This window comes from Heterocephalus glaber, unplaced genomic scaffold (genome assembly GCF_053883595.1).
Source record: "Heterocephalus glaber isolate CG9 unplaced genomic scaffold, H.glaber_assembly_v1.0 deba00001795, whole genome shotgun sequence".
NCBI classification, from domain to species: Eukaryota; Metazoa; Chordata; class Mammalia; order Rodentia; family Bathyergidae; genus Heterocephalus; species Heterocephalus glaber.
The window spans coordinates 4,461,265-4,482,862 of record NW_028258476.1 but is presented as its reverse complement, the minus strand read 5'-3'; the positions used below and the strand labels follow the sequence as shown (position 1 = coordinate 4,482,862).

At 40.1% G+C, this 21,598-nt stretch overlaps 1 protein-coding gene across 7 annotated transcripts in view; it reads left to right on the top strand.

Moving 5' to 3' along the window:
* Snx27 (sorting nexin 27) overlaps positions 1-21,598 on the top strand; it is an 86,772-nt gene that overhangs the window by 53,464 nt on the left and 11,710 nt on the right. For all 7 annotated transcript variants that reach the window (XM_087203320.1, XM_087203318.1, XM_004854081.3 and 4 more), the window contains 5 exons: positions 997-1,101; positions 2,815-2,893; positions 4,723-4,886; positions 14,129-14,218; positions 21,237-21,386. In XM_087203320.1, coding sequence (XP_087059446.1) covers positions 997-1,101; positions 2,815-2,893; positions 4,723-4,886; positions 14,129-14,218; positions 21,237-21,386 — 588 coding nt within the window. The remainder of the gene's footprint in view (positions 1-996; positions 1,102-2,814; positions 2,894-4,722; positions 4,887-14,128; positions 14,219-21,236; positions 21,387-21,598) is intronic.

Here is a 21,598-nt window from a genome sequence, read left to right as displayed (position 1 = left end):
GATCACCTGACTGCGAGAACTAAAAATAAATTCTTTCTAATTTTGCTGTCACAACTCAAACTGCGAAAGCTATAGCCACAGTGGGTGATAAGTGGTTAGGGAAGCCAGAAGGGGCATTAAGTGACAGGTCAGTACCACCCTCGGTTTCTGGCATCCACTGTGTGACTTTGAACATATTCCTGGTCGGTAAAGAGGGACTACTGTGATGTGTAGGGTGGTTTTAGGCAATGAGTAATAATTTTTCAAAGTGTTAAATGAAAATGGACTTACACCTAACTAGTTATTTCTCTCTAATGAAAATTACAAGGCCAAAAATGTTAGAGAAATGTGTTGAATGTTTTTATGTTGTTTTGTTCTCATGGTACTGGGGATTTAACCCAGGCCTCCCTCACACATGCTCGACAAGTCCTGTGCCACTGAATCACACCTCTATCCCTTAAGTATTTCTTTAAAACTGAATGAATTGTTGACTCTTTGCTAGAAGAAAATTGGGTGTCACCCTAATTCATATCCCTGAGTCTCATTCATTTTTCTTTCAAAGATGTCCTGGTTATTTCAGGGTTTGGAAAGGAACTCAGGTACCCTTGAGCCAGGCTATATATACCTTAACCGCTGAAACCAGACAATACTTGTTGGAGCTACTGTTTTCCATTGTTTTCTCGCTTGTGAGTTCTGAATAGGGTGACAGAAGTAAACCCAAGATCTCATCTGTGTTTGACCTAGACTGCTTCACACACAGTTTTCTGTGTGGAAATGTGAACACATTTGCTTCCAATGTTTCTTTTTTCCCTCTGAATCTTAAAGGTTAACTTCTGCCTTGGCCTATGGTCAGCTTTATGACTTGTAAATATATTAACTTTTCAAGTGTTGTTTTCCTCCTTTTTATCGGAACTAGCTTTTTCTCTATTATGTGTTTGGGTTACTGTTTAGCTAGCATGTTTCAAGGAGAGTGGGGATGTAATGGGTCATAAATTCTTTCTCTGTGTCTTTTCTCAGAACTACAATGGCATATCTGATGTAGAGCTGAGGGTAGCACTACCAGACGGAACAACAGTTACAGTCAGAGTGAAAAAGAATAGCACTACAGACCAAGTATATCAGGTAAGTTAAACTTGAAAAAGTTCATTTGATACTGGATGGTATGAAGTTAAGAAAGATAGATGGAATGACCTAATACACATAAAGTGCTTATAGTATCTGGCACCTAATACATTCATTAAATTTTTGTTTTCTTTTGTTTTTTCAGTGTTTCTTTTAGCAAGGCCTAGGATTTTGTTTTGTTTTGATTTTTAATACTTTGCCTCAATCCTGTTACTGAGACTTCTAGCTAGAAGCCATTTTTTAAACCTTTTAAATTTTTTTTCCATTTTCTAAACTTTGACAGCATTTTATTTTCTATCCAGTGCAGTGTAGAATGGTAATTTAGATGAGATTGGGCATGTTCAGGGTGTTGTGACCTTAGACAGAATGTGTTTTAGAACACTTAAAATTTCTAGCTCCGACATCACATCAACAGTGAGCCTAGGCTTGATATGTGAGCAGATGTGGGAAGGATATAATCTTTTGGTTCACTGAGGTACTAATATGCAGAAATTTTATCTTGTTCAATTAATATTTGGATTGATCTTGAAAAGGGATTTGGTACTGGTGTTTTGTGTTTTGTTGTTATGTAATTTCAATTCTCATATATTTGCACATGGAGTCTTTTTTTATTTGTTATGTTAGTACCTTAGTTCCTACAGAAAAGAATTTATGTTCTTCTTGTTTGATATGTCTCTTGTCACAATATTTTGATATTTTCATGTGGATATTGATGTGGTAATCTTTAGGAAATGAAGGTACGTAATATGGCCTGGAACATAGATCAACTGAAAAACAATATTTATGGGCCAGCTACACTCCTGTAATCCCAGTGACTGGAGAGACTGAGGCTGGAAAATCACAAATTTGAGCCCACTCTGGGCCACTTAGTAGGACTCAGCCCCCAAACAAAAAGTATAAAAACAGGTAGGGAGGTAGCTCTGTGGTAGAGCACTCCTGGGTTCAGTTCTTTGTACCATTAAAAAAAAAAAAAAAGGAACCCTGAATAAAATTACCAAACAGTATTTTAAGCTGAGTAATCTAGCTGGTATTGAGATTCATGCCAGTAGTCCCAGCTACTTGGAAGACTAAGATAGGAAGATCACTTGAGGCCAGGAGACTCCTGGGCAGCACGGGGAGTTCTTGTCTCTTAAAAAAAAAAAAAGAAAGAAAGGAATGAAAAATATAGATATTCTCTATTGATGTCCTTTTTTTTTGCTCTCTCATATAAAAATAGGCTATATGAAAATGAATATTTAAGAATTTGTTATCTTTTTAAGACCTGTCTTATCAAGGGCCTTGTTAAAAAAGGCTTTGTGAAATGAAGTCATATTTTGAAGAGGAAAGCTGATGTTAAAGAGAAACTATTATCAGCTTGTGTTGGAAGGGAGAAATTCATAGAGATGAGCTGTATGGGTCAAACACAGATGCCTTTCTCCTTTCTTTCATACATTTGTATGCATGTGTACGTGTACACTGGAGAGAGACAATCACGGGGCTGGGAGTGTAGCTCAGTGGTAGAACACTTGTCTAGCATGTGCAAGGCCCTGGATTTTGAGCCCCAGCACCAGTGGATGGAAGAATGAATGAGAGAGAGAGATAGCAATGGACCATGATAGTTTTTATGAAGCTAAGGTGGCAAACACCCCCACCCCCTCATGCATACACCTGTGTTTCCCAACAGCATTGTCTGACTTCGCTTTCTTAAACCATTCTGTCCTGTTTGGACTTTAGGCTATTGCTGCAAAGGTTGGCATGGACAGTACAACAGTGAACTACTTTGCCTTATTTGAAGTGATCAATCATTCCTTTGGTAAGTGCTAAAGGCTAATATTGAGTTTGGGGGGTATTTTATTCTAATAATGTTGAACAAAAACCTCCCAGAGAAGAGCTTGAGGACGGGAAGATCCCACTTAGCAAATCCTGCTGAGCCTGGTCATAAGGGTGCCTCATCATTGTTGATCTTATTTCCTATTCTGTCAGCACCTATAGGTTACATCTGGCGCTGAATCAGATATTTTCACGTGTTACTTTTAAATCAGAGGCTCAAAATTTACATATTTCAGGGCCGGGGATTTAGCCCAGTGGTTCCACTGCCTGCCTCGCAAGCACAAGGTCCAGAGTTCGATCCTCGGTACCAAAAAAAAAAAGTATGTATTCCAGTGAAACAGCTTTAAAAGGAGATGTTCTCTTTAGCCACATAGTTTCAAATTCCTTCATACTTTAAGTAAAGTTTTTTTTTGCATTTTAAAAATTTCATTAGTACATTTTTTTTTTTGGTACTGGGTATCGAACTCGGGTCCTTGCACTTGTGCCGCAGGCAGCGAAACCACTGAGCTAAATCCCTGGCCTCATTAGTACATTTTAATGATAACATTCATCATAGGGAATTTGTACCTGTACATGATATATCTAGCTTCTTTTTTCCCCAGTGCCCTCCTCTCCTTTCAACCCCTCTTCCCCTCATTTTTGTAAAGATTTTTAAGACTAGATTTTTGTTTTTAGAAGTTAGAAAATGATACTATATATTGGTGAAAAGCCTTGGTTTTAATGCATATATTTAAGCTTCTGAATGAAAATTTCCTCTTAGATTTTATTGCATGGAGACAGGAAGTTTCTCTTCTATAAAAACCGGGGGTGGTAGTCACATTGGTTGCATTGCAACCACAAAGGGGAGGGAGGCTGAAGGCTTGCTCTGTTGACATGGATTTTCTATAGTTTATGGGTCTTCTTCACATCATGTGTACACAGCCTATGATCAGAAATGACATAGATAATATTGATTGATCAGACCTTCTTCATCGTAGGAGGAAAGTTTGGTAGATTTCAGTTGTCTTGCCATCCCAGGTCTAGAGACAGCAACTTTGATTCCCCTGATGCAATCATCTCCTTATTACAGTTTTTCTTTCCAACTCTCAACAGCCTAATTAGTCAAATACAAATTACATTAGAAAGGATTGCTAGGGTACCGGGATACTTGGATTCTAATCTTACATTTTTCTAAGCTTTAGTTTCACTTTCTATAAAATGAGAAATATTAAATATGTCTTTTTCAGTGTCATAAAGCCAAGTATGCATTAAGAGAGAAAAACTTGGGAAAGATAAGAGAAAATAAAAGTGGTAGTGTTTTATCCTGCTGTACACTGTTAGGAAGAAATATCCTTACTCTGAAGACACTTTTCACTTTGATGAATGCCTGAGGATTTAGGGATGGAGCAGGAAGAGCCTTTCAGTTCTTAACAATAAAAGCAGTTTATTGAGAATGCCCATGGCTGGGTAAGAGTAGAGACTTGTTCTGAAGAGTAGATATCGGCTGTAACTTGTCAGATAATGGATCAGGGATTTCAAACTGAATTTGGAGTTGGTATGGTCTCCAGTCACCATGGTAACTGAAGGACCTGCCTTTCAAGTGATAGATTTCAGTCTGTTGGAGGCTCAGTCGGCCATAGTTACAGTCAGAAGGAACAGACTTGGCCAGACCTGGGAGTTTTGTGCTCTTAGGGCAAGAGCTCCATGATGAATTTGAGCTGTGCTCTATTTAATGACAACCTAGCACATTCGACCTGCTTTCAATAGTTTATTTTAGGGAAATTCTTTATATATTTTTTCACTACAGCTTTCTTTATTTTGTCTTTTCTACAGTACGTAAGCTGGCACCTAATGAATTTCCTCATAAACTCTATGTCCAGAATTACACATCAGCTGTGCCAGGCACCTGCCTGACCATTCGAAAGTGGCTTTTTACAACAGAAGAAGAAATCCTCTTAAATGACAATGACCTTGCTGTTACCTACTTCTTTCATCAGGTAGGTGAATTGATCTTCCTAAAAGGCTGGTTTCTTCTTCTGTTTGTATGTAGTTGGTAATTTGCCAATTCATCGTGAATCTTTGGTTAGCCACTCTGCTTCTGGGTCTGAGTTAAATCTACGAAGTTTCCCATTTTGCAAAAGATAAGCAAGTTAGAAGTGAAAATACCCTGGAATTTAAAGAATAGTTAATCTGATTTTTTTTTAAACAGGAGAAAATGAGCATTCTGACTGTATACCTGTTCAAAAGTTTTTCATATATATACATATATATATATATGTGTATATATATATGTATATATATGTGTGTGTGTATATATATATATATATATGTATATATATATATATACTGTCTGGGAAAAACAAATTGTCTATTTTCCTCTGCTCTGATATATAATCAACGTAGAAGACTCCTGTGACCTCAAAAGATTTCTCTCCAGCAAGCAGTTCTGCAATGGACATCAGCTGGGTATCATCAGACTTGATTCAGCTGTGACACTCAGTGGCAACATCAGATCCCACAGGCAATGGCTCAGTCCCCGAGACTACCCCCACTGTAGGTCCCCTTACAATAGCTGGCCTCTAAAATTTTTGACCAAATGACAAAAGGTTTGATTAGTTTGCTAAAGCAACTCATAGAACTTAAGACAACACTTTAACATTTAATGGTTTTATAAAGGATATTATAAGGACACAAATAAAAAATGCAGAGATAAATAGAGGGAGGCCTGGACAGCAGGAGTGTCCATGCCCGGGCTGGGGTGCATCGCTCTCTTGACATATGGAGAGTTCTTATTCACCTTCTGTGAGCTCCACATGTTCCACAGTCCAGAACCTCCCAGGACCTTATCCTTGTGGGGTTTTTAGGATGACTTTATTGCATGGGCATGATTGAAGTGTAGACAATCATGTTGACATGTGATTGGACAAGAAGGATGTGATCTGATGCTAGTAGAATAAGGGTACCCAGCAAAGTCCATCTGTTCAGGTTCTTGGCTTCTTTGTGAGCATGGGGAAGGGCTCTTTCTGAAATGAAGGTCTTAGCAGAGGATGTTTTTATGGTCTGTTCTAATAGAAAGGCAAGAGACTATGAGTCTATTTTTAGTTTGTGTAACTTGCCTTGGGGAAGAGAAATTGTTTCTGTAGGCTGCCTTGTGTTCATGAAAGGGGCTTTACTCTTAGCACTTGTCTGCTCAAGTTGAATATTGGGAGGCAGCAGAGCTGATTGGGAGTTCAACTGTAAGTGTGTCTTGTTGACTGTGAACTTGACTGTAGAGAAACTAAAGCTCCAGTCTTCGTGTGGCTACGGGAAATAAAGGAAAGGAGCAGGTAATTTGTTTCTTAAATAGGCCTTCAGTCCTCCTTTTATTAGCCCACGGTCTACTACCTCTCCTGGGTGACCACCTAGTGCTAATTCCTGAGTCTTTGGGGGATTTGTTGGAGGGGTTCTCCACTTTCTCTGCCACCAGTGTAGAAATTTCTTTTTCTTTAGGTTTTCTAAATCACTACTCATATGTATGATGTGTTCCAGATTTACAATATTTTGGTCTGTTTTTTTCCCCCATTCTTGCTGGTCTGTGGTTTTATTCCTTTTAAAAAATTCCTTGGGTTGGGCGTGTAGCTCAATGCTAGAGTAATTGCTTGCCTAACTTGCCTGTGGCCCTGGGTTTGATCTCTAGCAACACATGCACGCACTTACTCATTTTAATGAAATTTTAGGATGAAGCAAGAGATACTTGCATTTGTTATCTTTACCTGGAAGTCTTCTTTTATGAACTATTCCTGCAAATATTTACACTTAATATTTGACATTAGGTATTATTTGTATAGACGTGTAATTTTTACAGTTATCCTAATGTACAGTTTTTCCTTTTTCACATATCTGCATTGTTCTTTTTTGAGGGGTATCTAGGATTGAATTCAAGACCTTGCATTTTGAGGTAGGCGCAGTGCCACTGAGCTAAATCCCTGGCCCTTGCATTGTTCTTTTATATGTCATTTGTAACTGAATTAATGTACTGGCTGTTAATTATTCCCTCTTATTACTTCCAGGGCGTTTTTTAATGTGTGATTATAAATGATGGTATCATAAACTTTTGTAATATCACTTTGTGTGTGGTTTATTTTTACTTTTTTTTTGCAGTGCAGTGATTGAATTCAAAGTCCTCACACATGTTAGGCAAGTGCTCTACTACTGAGCTACTACCTATTTTTCTTTTAAGAAGCTACTGTTGCTTGTTTATTCATTCATTCATTGGTTGTGTGGTCCTAGTGATTGAACTCAGGGCCTTGTGCATGCTAGCAAAGCACTCTGCCACTGAGCTGCATCCCAGCCCTTCTGTTTTTTATTTTGAGATGGAGTCTCACTATGTAGCCAAGGCTGGGCTTGAACTTGCAATTCTACTGCCTCAGCCTCCTGACTGTTGGGATTATAGATTTTTAAGATCTTTGCCATTTTTGCAAATATTTAATCTATTGATTTTCCTTTTATATCCTAGTATTAACTGATTTTTGTTTAAAGAGGTTTAACATTTTGTATAATGTTTATCTATGGTAATTTCTGTAACTTAACTAGTGAGTATATTTTCCTCAGCATTAAATATAAGTATACTACTATTAATTTTTTTTGCAGTGCTAGGGATTGAATGCTGTTCTTTTAAAATTCCCAGTATTGGGGCCGGGGATTTAGCTCAGTGGTTCTGCCGCCTGCCCCAAAAGCGCAAGGACCTGAGTTTGATCCCTGGTACCAAAAAATTAAAAAAAATAAAAAATAAATAAAATAAAATTGTCAGTATTTTATTTTTAATATTTAATGCTTTAATGTAGCGGAGATTTACTGTGTTAATGTAGTACAGATGGTTAGTGTAAGTTAAGTTTTCCAGATAGCACAGCAGCGTATAGTAAATGATAGATTTCTAATTTGTTATGCTTAATTTCTGTTAAATGTAGTTGTGTGCAGAGACATGTCCTTTTGGGTCTTCTGTTGGCCTGCTTCCTTTTTTGACTCTGTACCCTGCTCCTTTCTCTGAAGTGAGCATAACCTCAAGATCTTATTGTCTTCCTAATAAAACAAGATGAAATTTAAAACTAGGTGCTTGGCCTTTCCTCCTCATGTCTCCTCTGGACTGAAAACGCTTGCATCTCTTAATGGCCAGCATTCTCTTGGATTGCGGTTGGGTTCAACACACATGCACTACACCAACCTTCTGTGCAGGTTTAGTGTTTCTCTGGGAAATCAGCTCAGTCTGCCCACCAAACCACTCTATATGTCTTGTCATAATGGCACTTTCCCTGGGAAAACAGAGTCCTTGCTTTTCATACACTGGGTCCCTTTTTGTGGGTGGTGCTTGTCACCCTTCTTACAAAAAGTGGCTGTTCTAGCAGTGTTCACCATGGTTTTCGTTTTGTTTTGTTTGAGACAGGGTCTCACTGTGTAGCCCAGGCTGGCCTTGAGCTTGTGGTGATTCTCCTGATTTAGCCTCCCAAGTGCTGGGATTACAGGCATGTTCACCATGTTTGTAGGAGCACTATTGCACGTAAAGCTACATTTGTTTGTTTCTGGTACTAGGAATCAAACTCAGGACTTTGGGCTTGCCAGGCAGGCGTGGCACCACTGAGCAAAATCCCCAGCCTTAAAGCCACATTTTTTATTATTGTTTCTTTATAATACATTTTAATATCTGGTAAGACCAAGCCTTCTGTATTAGTCAGCTTTGGATTACTAGAGTGAAGTACCTGAGGCAATTAATTTATAAAGAGAAGAGATTTATTCTGACTTACACATCTGAACCTTCTTTTCTGGTTTCAAGATCAGGCAGCCCCCTTGCTTTGTGTCTCTGGCAAAGGCAGCGCATCACGATCACAGCACATGATGGAGCAAACTGCTTATATCATGATCCACAAGCAGAGAGAGACAAAGACAGAAAGAAGGAATGAGTGAATGACAGACACAGACTGGGGTCCCAGAAAACCATTTGAGAGCCAATCCTTCAATGATATAAAAACTTCCCACAAGGCCCCACCTCCCAAAGATTCCACCACTGCCTTATCGTGCCACCCTGGGGACTACGCCTTTGACACATAGGCTTTGGAGGACAATCTACATCCAAACAATGGCACCTTTTTTTTTTTTTTTTTTTTCTTGCTTACCGGGGATGGAACTCAGGACCTTGCACTTGTGAGGCAGGCGTGGCACCACTGAGCTAAATCCCCAGCCCACCTTCTTTTTAAAAGGCTCAATATTCGTGCACATTTTGTTTGTCCAAATAATTTTTAACCCATTTTGTAACCTATTACTAATACCTTATTACTATTCCAAATTGAAATTTTAACAGAATTACCATTTTTATTAAATGTAATATTCTTAACTAAATATATAAGGTTTCTATTTTATTTAACTACTCTCTTATTTCCTCGGATAAAGTTCTGTAGAGTTACAGTGGACTCTTGACTTACGAACTCAATTCGTTCGCAAGGGCTGACTGTAACTGAAGTTGGTCAATGGAAGGCTCAGGCTCCTCTACACGGCCTTCGAAGTCTGTCTTCTGCATCAGGCAGAGCTCAGCGTCCTTAGAGAGACACTGGCCCAGGATTTCTCAGTTGACCCCACAAAGGAAAGGATGCTGTAATGCTCTTCCCAGAGGTCTTTAAGGGTTAAATCTGTGTCTGAGACCATCTGGAAGCACAAATGGGCGGCATTTGGGTTGTCACTCAAGACTGTTCGTAAGTTAAAACTAAAATTCCAGTCCCGTTCCTATGTCAGGCTGGTTGTAACTCAAGGGTCCACTGTATATTTCACCTATGTCCCCTTAAAGTGATTCCTAATTAATTTCTTTTTTTTTTTTTTACTATTATGAATGGGATATTTTTTTTTTGTTATCAGAGTGGAAATTGTTAGCTTAAAGTTGGAATATTTGTTACAAGTCCAAGCTCTGCATTGAGTAAACCCTTCGCAAGGCTTTGATGAAAGAGTTTGATGATCTGTCAGTGGAGAAGAGTAGTTTCACAGCTGGGTTTTTAAAATGAGTGCTAAAATGTAAATGGGGCAAGGACCTGAGTTTGATCCCCAGTACCAAAAAAAAAATGTGAAATTGCTTTTTGAATTATAAAACTGTGAGACAAAAGTACACTATTTAGACATATAGAAAAGCTATTACTTTTGTAGCAGTACCTCCCTCATATCTAGCAGTTTTTGAACTATTTATTGCAGGAAGTCAACAATGTCTAAAATTGAGCTCAGAAATTATTAATGTAGGCATGACCTTTAGAATTATGGAAAGATGATCATAAAAGCTGCTTAAAAGCAGGCTGGATGCAGTGGTGCACACCTGTGATCCCACCACTCGGGGAGGCTGAGGCAGGAGGATGGCAAGTTAGAGGCCAACCTGTGAGGTTTAGAAATTTAGTTAATCTCAAAAATAAAAATCAGGTCTGGGGATATAGCTCAGTGTCAAGGCCCTGGTTAGTATCAAGTGGTTAATACCACCATTAAAAAAAAGTTTGGAATGAAGCTCTGGAATCAGGAGACTACCATTTCTGTTGGGAGACTTTTAGTAGCATTTTTCTATTTAACTATATGCATGCTTTATTTATTTGTTTATTAATGGATTTTTTTGAGACAGGGTGTCACTTTGTAGTTCAGGCTGGCCTCAAACTCGAGGCGATCCTCCTGTCTCAGCCTCCCCAGTGCTGGGATTACAGACGTGTGCCACTACAACTGGCTACATGCTTTACTTTAAACATTTTTTAAATTAAAAAAGTCTAGTGTGGTGATATTTATATTTTCCATCCAAGGCTAATCAACCAGTATCATTTTGATTAGAAATGAAAAGGAGAACATTTTGTTGCTCTGTGTGAAAGAGCTGAGGGTGCTGGGGCCGGGGTTCACCGACTCATCTCTGCCCATCATTCATCAATCATTCAGTACTCTAATGAGATAGGCACCATTTTAGGCATTGGGGATTCGAACAAAACAAATACAGTGTTTTTATTTGGTCATCAGAAGGATTGTAAAGCCTTTTCACTTAGCTAAATGATATTTTAAGTTATGGCCCTCCCTTGGTGTCCTCAGGGTATTGGTTTCAGGACACAAACAAACACGTACACCCCACCCATGGATACCAAAATCAGAGCCCCTGGAGTCCTTTCTACAAAAGGGAGCAGTATTTGCTTTTGATTTAGTATTTCCTCGTATGTACTTTAATCTGTAGATTACTTGTAATACCTATAAAATATAAATGGTATGTAAATAATTATCATGTATAGTTTAGGGAATAATGACCCAGAAAGGTCATACCTGTTCGATACAGACACAGTTTTGTTTAAAAAATTATTTTCTATCTGTAGTTGGTTTAATCTGCAGATGCTAAACCTACAGGGTTTAATTGCACATTGGAAGCTAGATAGACTAGGATGTATTTGTCCTCTTCACTTCTGCCCCAGCTTTTCAATACTCGGCTTAAATTTGGCCTGGAGCAGCATAGCCTTTGGTGATAAATAGCAGAGTGCTCGAGTTCCTGGGGACATTGCATAGCAGTCCTTATTGTGCATCCCCTCTGTGCTTGTGACCATCTCTGCCCAAGCAGCCCCGTTTGTGTGGCCAGGATTGGAGAGGGACTAGCAGACCTTTCCCATAGGCAGTTCCTGGCAGGACGTTAACATCCTTGTGTGGTTCTCAGGAGAATTTAACAGCTAAATGATACTGATAGCAATAATACTAATGAGGTGTAATTTTTTAAATTTCTTGACATGTATCATCTCATTTTATTGTGATTTATGAAATGAATGTTGTTCCTTTTTTGCAGACTAAGAGGTTTAAGTGATTTTCCCAAGTGCCATATTGGTAGGTGACAAAGCTAGAGGTAGAACTAGTCTCTGTCATTGGATAGGGCCCAAGGAGTTCCCCTGAGAGGTCCCCCTGAGAGAAGACCTCAGTTCACCTTGAGTATGTTCTCAGCTTATCAGTGTAGAAAAGCATCTCAGGTGCATCAGTGAGAGGAATGGACAGATTAAGCAGAATGGAAAAATACAGGCTCAGAGAAGGGGGTGCAGGCGCTTGAGGGAGACACAGTGAGGGTATTTACGTGGTCTTAGAGTATCCTCAGGGCTGGGGGTGGTGATCTAGGATGTTTATTCTAGGACGTTTAGACTTTTACCCAGTGTTTGTCAGGTTACCCATTAGAGAGCTAAAGCGAAAACTGACTCTCAGCTAGGTTAAAATGTAAACCACCCGTGTGTGAGGTTAGAGCTTGACACACGGTTGATGGTGCTCTTCCTTTGATGGTGGTGAGCTGTGGAATTTGTGGATTTACAGACCCAGGAGAACACAGGTGCAGCGCGTAGACTTCCAGTTTGAGGAGTGAGGAGCCTGGAAGGAAAACAGGTCGAGGGGGAGAAGGTGCTGCAACCTTGGGTAACTTTGTGTTCAAAGCTGCAGTTTTCTGGAAATTACAGTTTCCTTATCTCCTTTCTACCCACTTTTTTCTTCTGTGTTACTTTGATTTTAATCCTAAACTTACTCAGTTATCCACCCATTTCCCCTAATGACTATGGGGGATAATTTCTGCTTAAATACCACAGCACTCTGGATCTCCTTTATTTCATTCTCTCCTTAGCTGAATTCATTTGGCACAATAGCAGTGACAGATCAGACATGAATCAGTCTTTTTTTTAAAAAAGTTTTTTTAGACAGCATCTCCTTATTTAAAAAACACCTTTCCCTCCCTTCCTTCCTTCCTTTCTTTTCTTTTCCTTTCCTTCCTTTCTTTCTTCTTTCTTGTTTATTTGAGAAATTTAACGTGAAGAGTGAGAGAGAAATTGGCTCTGCAGAGCCAGCTTGGGTGCAGTAAAAGAAGAAAAAGTAGGGTAAAAGAACACCCTGGAGGAAGCAGGGCAGACTGTCATGAGGAAAGCCATGATACCTCTTTATTTTAGCTCCCTTCCTCAGTATGTTTCCTTAAGTTGAAATTCTATGCCTGCTTGTTAGGATCTTTTAATATCTATTGTTAGCCTACCTACCTGGCATTATCTTTCATTGTCCCTTCACATGTATCCTTTATTTAAATCAGACACATCTGTTTCCTGATTTTCTGTGTGTGTGGTAGTGGTGCTGGAGATTGAGCCACACTGAGCTACAGGTACCCAGCCAGCCATGCATCCATCCATCCATTCATTCATTCATTCTTTCATTCTGAGATAGGGTTTCATTGAGTCACAAAGTTGCTCAAGCTAGGCTTGAACTTGTTATCCTCCTGCCTCAGCCTCCAAGAGTACTGGGATTACAAGCATGCACCACCATGCCCAGCTTCTTGAATGTTAAAACCCATTCCTGTTTCCCAACTTCATCTTATAGTTTCCCTCATTTATTCTTTCCAGGTCCACCCACAGCTTCTCTGATAATTATAATTAGTAGTAAGTGCTCCTGTCCTAACTGCATATATCACTTACTGTCTAGACCTTATATTTTGCTACATCATCGCTGCCTTTAATATGCTATTATGCACTGTCTTTCAGTGTTCTTTCTTTCTTATTTTGTTATTTTATTTTCATTGTTTTTTAAAATTTTGAGACCGGGTCTTGCTAAGTTGCCCGTGTGGGACTCAAACTTGTGACCCTTCTGCCTCAGCCTCTCCAATGCTGAGATTATAGGCATGCACCACCACAACAGCTCCCTTATTGTTTTCACATGTATAAATTTACCAGAATTTAAGTCTCTTTTTTTTTTTCTCCTCTTCAGTACCAGAGTTCGAACTCAGGACCTTGTGCTTGCCAGGCAGGTGAGGTGCTGCTCAGCTACATCCCTGGCCCAGAGTTTAAGTCTCTTGAGAAGAAAAATAACAGATTTTTCACATGCCTCAAACAATTCTTAAATATGCGCTACTCTTTAAATATTAGTTATTCCGATTAATATGTCCGGGGCCTGGGATTGAACTCAGTGGTTCCACCGCCTGCCTTGAAAGTGCAAGGTCCTGAGTTTGATCCCTGGTACCAAAAAACAACCAATTAATATGTCTGTGTTGATGCATTTATGATGATGGTCCAAAAAGATGGAAGTTTCTCTGAAAATGAACCTACATCTGTATTTTTATCAAGAATGTGCTTGGGCCAGGGATTTAGCTCAGTGATTCCGGCGCCTGCCACGCAAGCTCAAGGTCCTGAGTTCAATCCCCAGTACCAAAAAAAAAAGAATGTGCTTGATGATCACTTTTATATTCCCTTCTTCCTTGCTTTTATTTTGGTGTTAGGCTGTTGATGATGTAAAGAAAGGTTACATCAAAGCAGAGGAGAAGTCTTACCAGTTACAGAAGCTATATGAACAAAGGAAAATGGTCATGGTAAGTTTATGTCCCCATTAATACTTTTATAAAATGCTCCTTTTTACCTCTTAAAACTGTTGTTCCAGTAATTTTTACTGGAGCAATGGATTAACTAATTTTTAAAAAGTAAGAATTTTGATGCAAAGTCCTTTGTGTTCCTCTTTTGATACACACAAATCTGGGTTAGTATACATAAGCATGTAATTTATTATTAGTAATAACTAAACGATATTCTTTCTGATAAAGTGCTGAAACAGGTGTGCAAAACATCACTATATGACAAAGATGAGATTGTGTAAGAACTGGTATTGTGGGTATATGTGTGTATGTGTGTATGGGTGTGTGTGTGTGTGTTGCTGGGGATAGAGCCCAGAGCCTCATGCATACTAGGCAAGTATGCATCTACTGGGCTACATTTGCAACCCAATATGGTATTTAGATTTTTACCATTACAGATTATTTTAGATATGCTTTAGCAATAGCAAAGTCATTTGTTTCTGCAACTTCCATTTCTGTAGTTGCTTAGACATTTCTGCTCAATAGCACTTTTGGTTTGTGTGATATCTTAGAGCTGTTGCGTTCAATTTGTCAGCTACAAGCTTCCTATAACTATTTAAATCTAAATTTCAGTTCTTCAGTTGCACATTTCAAGGGCTAAGTAGTCATAGAACAGCTAACGAACATATTTTCATAGTCATAGGAAATTCTGTTAAACAAGGCTGCCTAGGTGGTCCCTAAAATGTTTTGAAATTAATTTTCAATTTGTATCTGCCATGATACAGGGATGGAAATTGTAAAAAATAAAATTAATAAAGAACACCTACAATAATCAGTGAAATTTTTTTTTAAACTCATAATATTTTAAAATTTCTTTCTTGACAGATTCATGTGTAGTTGAATTTTTTCCAATTACAATTTAATTTTCACAGAGGATAGTACTGCATTGGTAATGGTCTTGATGGGTCACTTGAATTATTTTGTACCTTCGGTGTACCTTTTATGAGAGAGTTCATCCACCTAAATTAGTTGATTTGGAATAAGAATCCAAACAAGTCAGCTGTTGACCTTGGAGCATAATCTTATATCTAGGTAGGATATTCATTTTATTAGTATATGATGAAAACTAATAAATCTTTTTGATTTAAAAATATTGCCAGAGACCAGGGAGCCATCCATCTTACCAGTGTTCTATATATCAGCGGGCTGAAGTGGCAAATGCAAAAATCTTTTAAATATAATTAAATCTTGGCAGAATTTTAGTTAGGAAATTTTTCTGTGTGAGACAGGATTTTAAAATGCAACTTCTACCTGTTCTTTAAGATAATGACATTGTCTTCTGTCTAGTAATGCATCATTCTGAGTAATATTTTGCATGTCTTTGGTGAAAAGGCTAATTACTAACGAGGCTTCAACCTCTGCTTCAGTTCTTTGCTTTTACCAAAGCCAGGAAAGTCTTCCTGTTCCTGAAGAGACAGCAGAAATAAAAGTAATTTCATAAGGCCCTCTGATACTATCAGTGTGGAATATGTATTGTTTCTTTGTATAAATAGTGCTCCAAACACAATATCCTTCTGTTTATGTATTAACAGAAAATACTTATTGACTTTCAAGTATGTGCCAGGCACAGTACAAAGTGCTAGCAAAATAGGTTGGGGCTGTTGGCAACATATAGAAAATCAGGATTTAACAAGCACAGAAATCTATTATGAAATCATTTTTAGACTCAAGTTCATAATTTCATAATCACCCACTTAACTAAAAAGTGCTATTGATACTGGGTTTGTTTGGGGGTTTTTTGGTACCAGGGATTGAACTCAGGACCTTGTGCTTGCGAGGCAGGTGGCAGAACCACTGAGCTAAATCCCCAGCTCTAAAAAGTACAGTTGAGGGCCGGGGATTTAGCTCAGTGGTTTTGCTGCCTGCTGTGCAAGCGCAAGGACCAGAGTTTGATCCCCGGTACCAAAAAAAACCCCCAAAACACAAAAGAATAAAAAGTGCAGTTGATGCACAGATGATTTCTCACAAGTCATTGCCATGGAGTATAAAATCTGCTTAAACATTTATAGAATTCTGTGTGTTTGGTTTCTTTTTTGTAAAATGAGAATGTTCAGATCATCAGTTTTGAGGTATAACTTTGCAGAATAAGATCTTGTAAGCTTTGTACAAGTCCCTTGTCCTCCAGATACTGACCACAGCCCATGTCCTCACTACAGTCGGGAACACCCAGTACCCCCCAAACATTTTTGTTTTCTGCTTATTTACAAAGTTAGATTGAATCTCAGGGTTGGATGATTGAGTCTCTTCTTTCCTCTCCTCTCCCCTCGCTTCTCCTCCCCTCACCTTTTTTTCCTGTCTCTTATCTTCTCTCTGTATATTCTCACACAAACAGTAAACATGTGGAATTCATGCTTTGCTTATTTTTAAATAGCCTAATTGCCCTTGTTGAACTGACATATTGTTTACGGCCGTTCCACCCTGTACGAGCCCGATATCATCTGAACTGACATGGTGGTGTTTCTTTTTTTTTTTGTCCCTTTGGTACCAGGGATTGAACTTGGGACCTTGCGTTTGTGCGTCAGGTACCGGAATCACTGAGCTACATCCCCGCCATGGTAGTGTTTCTTAATATATTTGTAATGATTTTAGACAAGGCAGTCTGTATGAAAAATCTGCATCTCCTAAAGTGTGGCCCAGTCCACTTCCGTGGCAGCCACTTGTGAAGCCCCTTGAAATGCAGATTTCTGGACCCCACCCCACATTCAGCACACAAGCATCTCTGGGGTTAGGGCTTGAGGATTTTTATTGTTAAAAAGCATACTTCATGACTCTGAAACTTCAGGTGCTTCAGAATCACTGCTACCCATACAGTTTGGGGAGAATTGGCTCCCAAGGTTCCTCTCAAGGCCTTGCTTTAATTTTAGACCTGCTTTGACCCTTTGGCAAGTTTGGGAGAACAGAACAGAGTTTCTTAAAAATGGACCTTGAGCCATTCACCTAATGTGTTCTGCACTGTTAAGTACCGAGTCTCTGTGTTTGTGTTAATAACGGCTCTATTTCTGTATTAACCTGTATTACTGAATATTGAACATTTATGAAATGTCCCTGACTGTACCCGTCCTCTTCTGTCACCTAAATGGGATACCAAGTAAGTATGTGAATCAAGGAAGGTAGTTCGGGATATTTAGTTACACAAACTTAATACAAAGGGAGAATGGATGGGATAACTTTGTGCTTTAAATATATGTTATAAATATGTTTAAAAGCAAAAATTCACCTTTTCCTAATTTTGGGCTGATGTAAGCTTTTAAGTGTTTCTTCTCTGTGGGCTTTGTGCAGACTCAGAATGTAGTTCTTGCCCACTTAAAACCAAAAAGTGCTGCCCAACTTTAGAATCTCTGAAAACCTTAAGTCTCCTGTGAGAATTTACCTTGGGCCTCATACCAAAGACACAGGTGGCTGTAGTTTTCACTCAGGTTATACTAGAACTTTGCCCAAGTGAAAGTCCCCAGAAGGTCTGCTGCTTTCGAGGACCACACTCTTTAACGTGGAGGGGTGAGGAGGATGCACATCCTGTGCTGGAGCTGCCTGGCCCTTTCTGCAGGCTCTCGTTTCTTCTCTGACAACCTTGCAGGTGTCATCCCACTGCACAGAGGGGAGGTAGAGTCTGAGAAATTAAGATTTTTACTCGAGGGAGGGGGATTTAGCTCAGTGGTTGTGCTGCCTGCCTTGCAAGCACAAGACCCAAGTTTGATCCCAGGTACCAAAAAAAAAAAAAAAAAAAGATTTTTACTCGAGGCCTGGGTGTGGTGGCATATGGCTACAAACCCAGCACTTGGGAGGCTGAGGCTAGAGGATCAGAGAGGATCACTGCAGCCTCGAGCACAGCCTGAACTGCCTTGTGAGACCTTGTCTCAAAAAAAAAAAAAAAAAAAAAGATTTTTTCACACTATCACATAGCCTATCAGAAGTGGAACTAAAATTTGAACCTGTGTGTGTCAGGCTCTAGTACATGTTTCTCCCTGTATCAGGGAAGAGAGTGGCAGCAGAACCCTTTATTTCCACAGAGGGGAAATCTCCAAGTACAGTGACTTTATCTTGAGGTACTGGGGTGGAGCTCAGGCCTTCATGCACGCTGCCAAGTGCTCTGTTGCTGAGCTGCACCCCTCCTTGGCCCTAGAATAACTTTCTTAAGGTCACAGAGAAAGTGTTTAAGATGTGCAGAGTGGCACGTTTCTTTGGATCTCTTCCTAATGCCTGTATTGGTCTACATGCTTCGCTGTAAAAAATTTATGCAGTAAAATTTCCAATTAGGAATATGTCCAAGCAATAGTGGTGCTTCTCAAAGAGACCTCTCCACAAATGTGTTATGTATACGTCTGTCTCGTCTCGGACATAAACAGAAGTAATCTCAAGCTTCTGTGGCATGGGCGGCACTCATTGGACATCGTGTCCGATGGCTGTGTTGGGATGACTTGCGCTGGGTGCGGGGGCCTGGGTGCCCAGCACCTTTCCTTTCACATTTTATCTCAAACACTTTGAGACATAAAGAAGTTAAAAGAATAGCACAGTAAACCTTCGTGCACCCATTATCTACCTTCAGTAGCCTTTAACTTCCTGTCTTTCATATTCCATCTGTCTCACTCACATGCTTTTCTCCCTCTGGAGTTTTTTCAGGGTTTTTTGTTTGTTTATGTTGTTGCTGTTGATTGTTTTGTTTGGTTTTGGGTTTTGTTTGTTTGTTTTTTTGGTACCGGGGATGGAACTCGCGTCCTTGTGCTTTCGCAGCAGGTGTTGAAACCACTGAGCTAAATCCCTGGTTCTGGTTTTGGTTTTTGCAGTGCTGGGGATCAAACCCAGGGCCTTGTGTGTGCTAGGCAAGTGCTGTGCCATTGAACTGTATTTCCAGGCCTCCCCTAGATTTTTAAAAAGTAATATTCAGATACTGTGTGTGTCTGTGTGTGTGGTATTAGGGATTGAACCAAGGGATGCTCAGCCACTGAGCTACATCTACATCCCAGCTCTTTTTATTTTGAGCCAGAGTTTTGCTAAATTGCCAAGACTGGCCTTAGACTTGTGATCTTCTTGCCTTAGTCTCCTGAGCAGCTGGGATTAGTGGTGTGCACACCATGCCCACCCTCACACACAGCATTCTTAAGACAGAAAGTGGTTGAGCCCTCTGGAGCTTTAAAAAAATTTTTTTAGCTTTTACTTATCAAATTCTTAACTATGTACCAAGTACTTTGTATATTTAATGCTCACAAATAATACTGTGGGGTAGGTACTATTATTACTTCCCAAGAAATTAAGGCTCTTGATGTTGAGTAATTTGCATGAATTCAAGTACAGTAACTTGTGGCTAAGGTTGTGCAGTTAGGAAGTAAAAAGGCTAGAATTCAAGTCCAGCACAGCCAGGCCTGGCCTCTTATTCACTCCTCATTATATTGTTCTCTGCCCCAAGTTGTACTACATATTATAACCCCAGTTTTCTCCTGTTCCATGTGACCCACCTCCTGGCATGGTTAGGGGTCAGGGATTTCTTTTTATTCACAATGCTGTAGCAGGATTAAACAGTATTCATGTTTATCACTGGTACAGGAAACATAAAAAGGGGAGATAGAATACAGTGAAAGAGAGAAATGAGAGGGAAACATATCAGTGAAGTATTGTGGCGCTTCTGATCTCATCCTGTCTTTGTATTCCTGCTACCCTGTTACAGTGTTTCCCCTTAAAATGCCATTATTTTACCAAACAGAAATGTGGAGTAGGAAGGGGACATGTGCGTGACCCGCAACCCCTCACCCACCTCAGCCCTAAGCCTCCTGTTTCAGGCGGCAGTGGCTGTGGCCCTGAGTGTCCCTCGTCAGTAGCAGGCTCTGGGCTGCCTGTGTGAGGCAGAACGGGGCTCTTGTATCCTAAGCTTGCTGCTGTCCTGTTGCAGCCCACCAAGGTGCTGTGCCTTTGCCTTCTCTCCAGTACGCTGCACACACTCACTACCAGTGTCCCTGCTCTTCCTGTGTGACATGCACCTGGTGTGGAGTTCCAGACTCTTTGCTTGTTTCCTAGGCAGTCCCGAGAGGAAACCAGGACAGAGACCATGATTCTCCGCCTGATTTTCCTTTTCCTTTTTCTCTTCTACTCATCTTTTACACTCTCACCTCTCAACTCAGAATAGTGAGCCCTGCTTTACCTGTAGAGGAAAAGCAACAGAGAGTGGAGTTAGCTTCAGTAGTTCAGAGCCGCCCTAGATTAGCCTTGTAACTGTGGCCATTCATATATGCCACTTGGTTTTGGTTCTCTGCTTTGTTTTGTTTTTTGGTACCGGGGATCAAACTTGGGACCATGCACTTATGAGACAGGCACTGGAACCACTGAGCTAAATCCCCGGCCCTGGTTCTCTGCTTTTTAAGGAAGCGTAGAAACAGGAAATCCAGAGGACAGTAGGGCTGCCCCGGGGGCTGATGAGGAGCAGAGGTCTAGAAGCTAAACCATGGTTACAGCCCTGGTTGTGCCCATTATTCTTACCTGTGACCTCATGATAGTCTTACTTTATTCGAGGTGATTGTAAAATGGCTCATTTGTAAGTTTCAGTTTTAACATTTTATAGGTATGAAATGAGTAACTTAGTCTTCATCACTGAGGTCGTTGTCACTTTTGGTTGGAGAATAGCTGGGGAAAAGCATCATCTTCCTTTGTTAACTATAAGGATAGATTAGATTCTCATCTCTGAGGTACAGTGAAAATAGAGGACCAGACTAAATGACATTGTGAGGTCCTTTCTAGCCCTGTGAGTCTGGATTGCATTGTCTCTTCTGTCTCTCACTTCCGTGTCTTATGTAAGTAGGTAAGGGCGGGTTGGAAATGTGAAGGCAGATGCTGGGAGCAGGTATATGTCACAGAGTCTTGTGCTAACATGGAGCTGAGACCAGAGGCCAGGTCTTCAGGTGGTTGAGTGAGAATGCAGTGCTCTGGTATGTCTCAGCAGCTCTTCAGTTGCTTCACTTCCTGGTAATACTGTTTCCCCTTCCTTTTCCCTTAGTACCTCAACATGCTAAGGACTTGTGAGGGCTACAATGAAATCATCTTCCCCCACTGTGCCTGTGATTCCAGGAGAAAGGGGCACGTTATCACAGCCATCAGCATCACGCACTTTAAGCTGCATGCCTGCACTGAGGAAGGACAGCTGGAGGTGAGAGTTGAGTGTGGGACCGGGTAGGAGCGTTGCAAATGAACACTTTGAAACTCACTCACTTGCTGGGTTTCAGTTCCTCTTGGGGGGAGGTGAAATCAAAACTGTGTTTTCTTTGGAGTAAAAAGCACTGGGTCCAAGCTGATCTGATCCTCAAGTTCACTGACTACTTCAACACTGATTTGCATTCCTTTGTCACAGTCCTTTCCCCT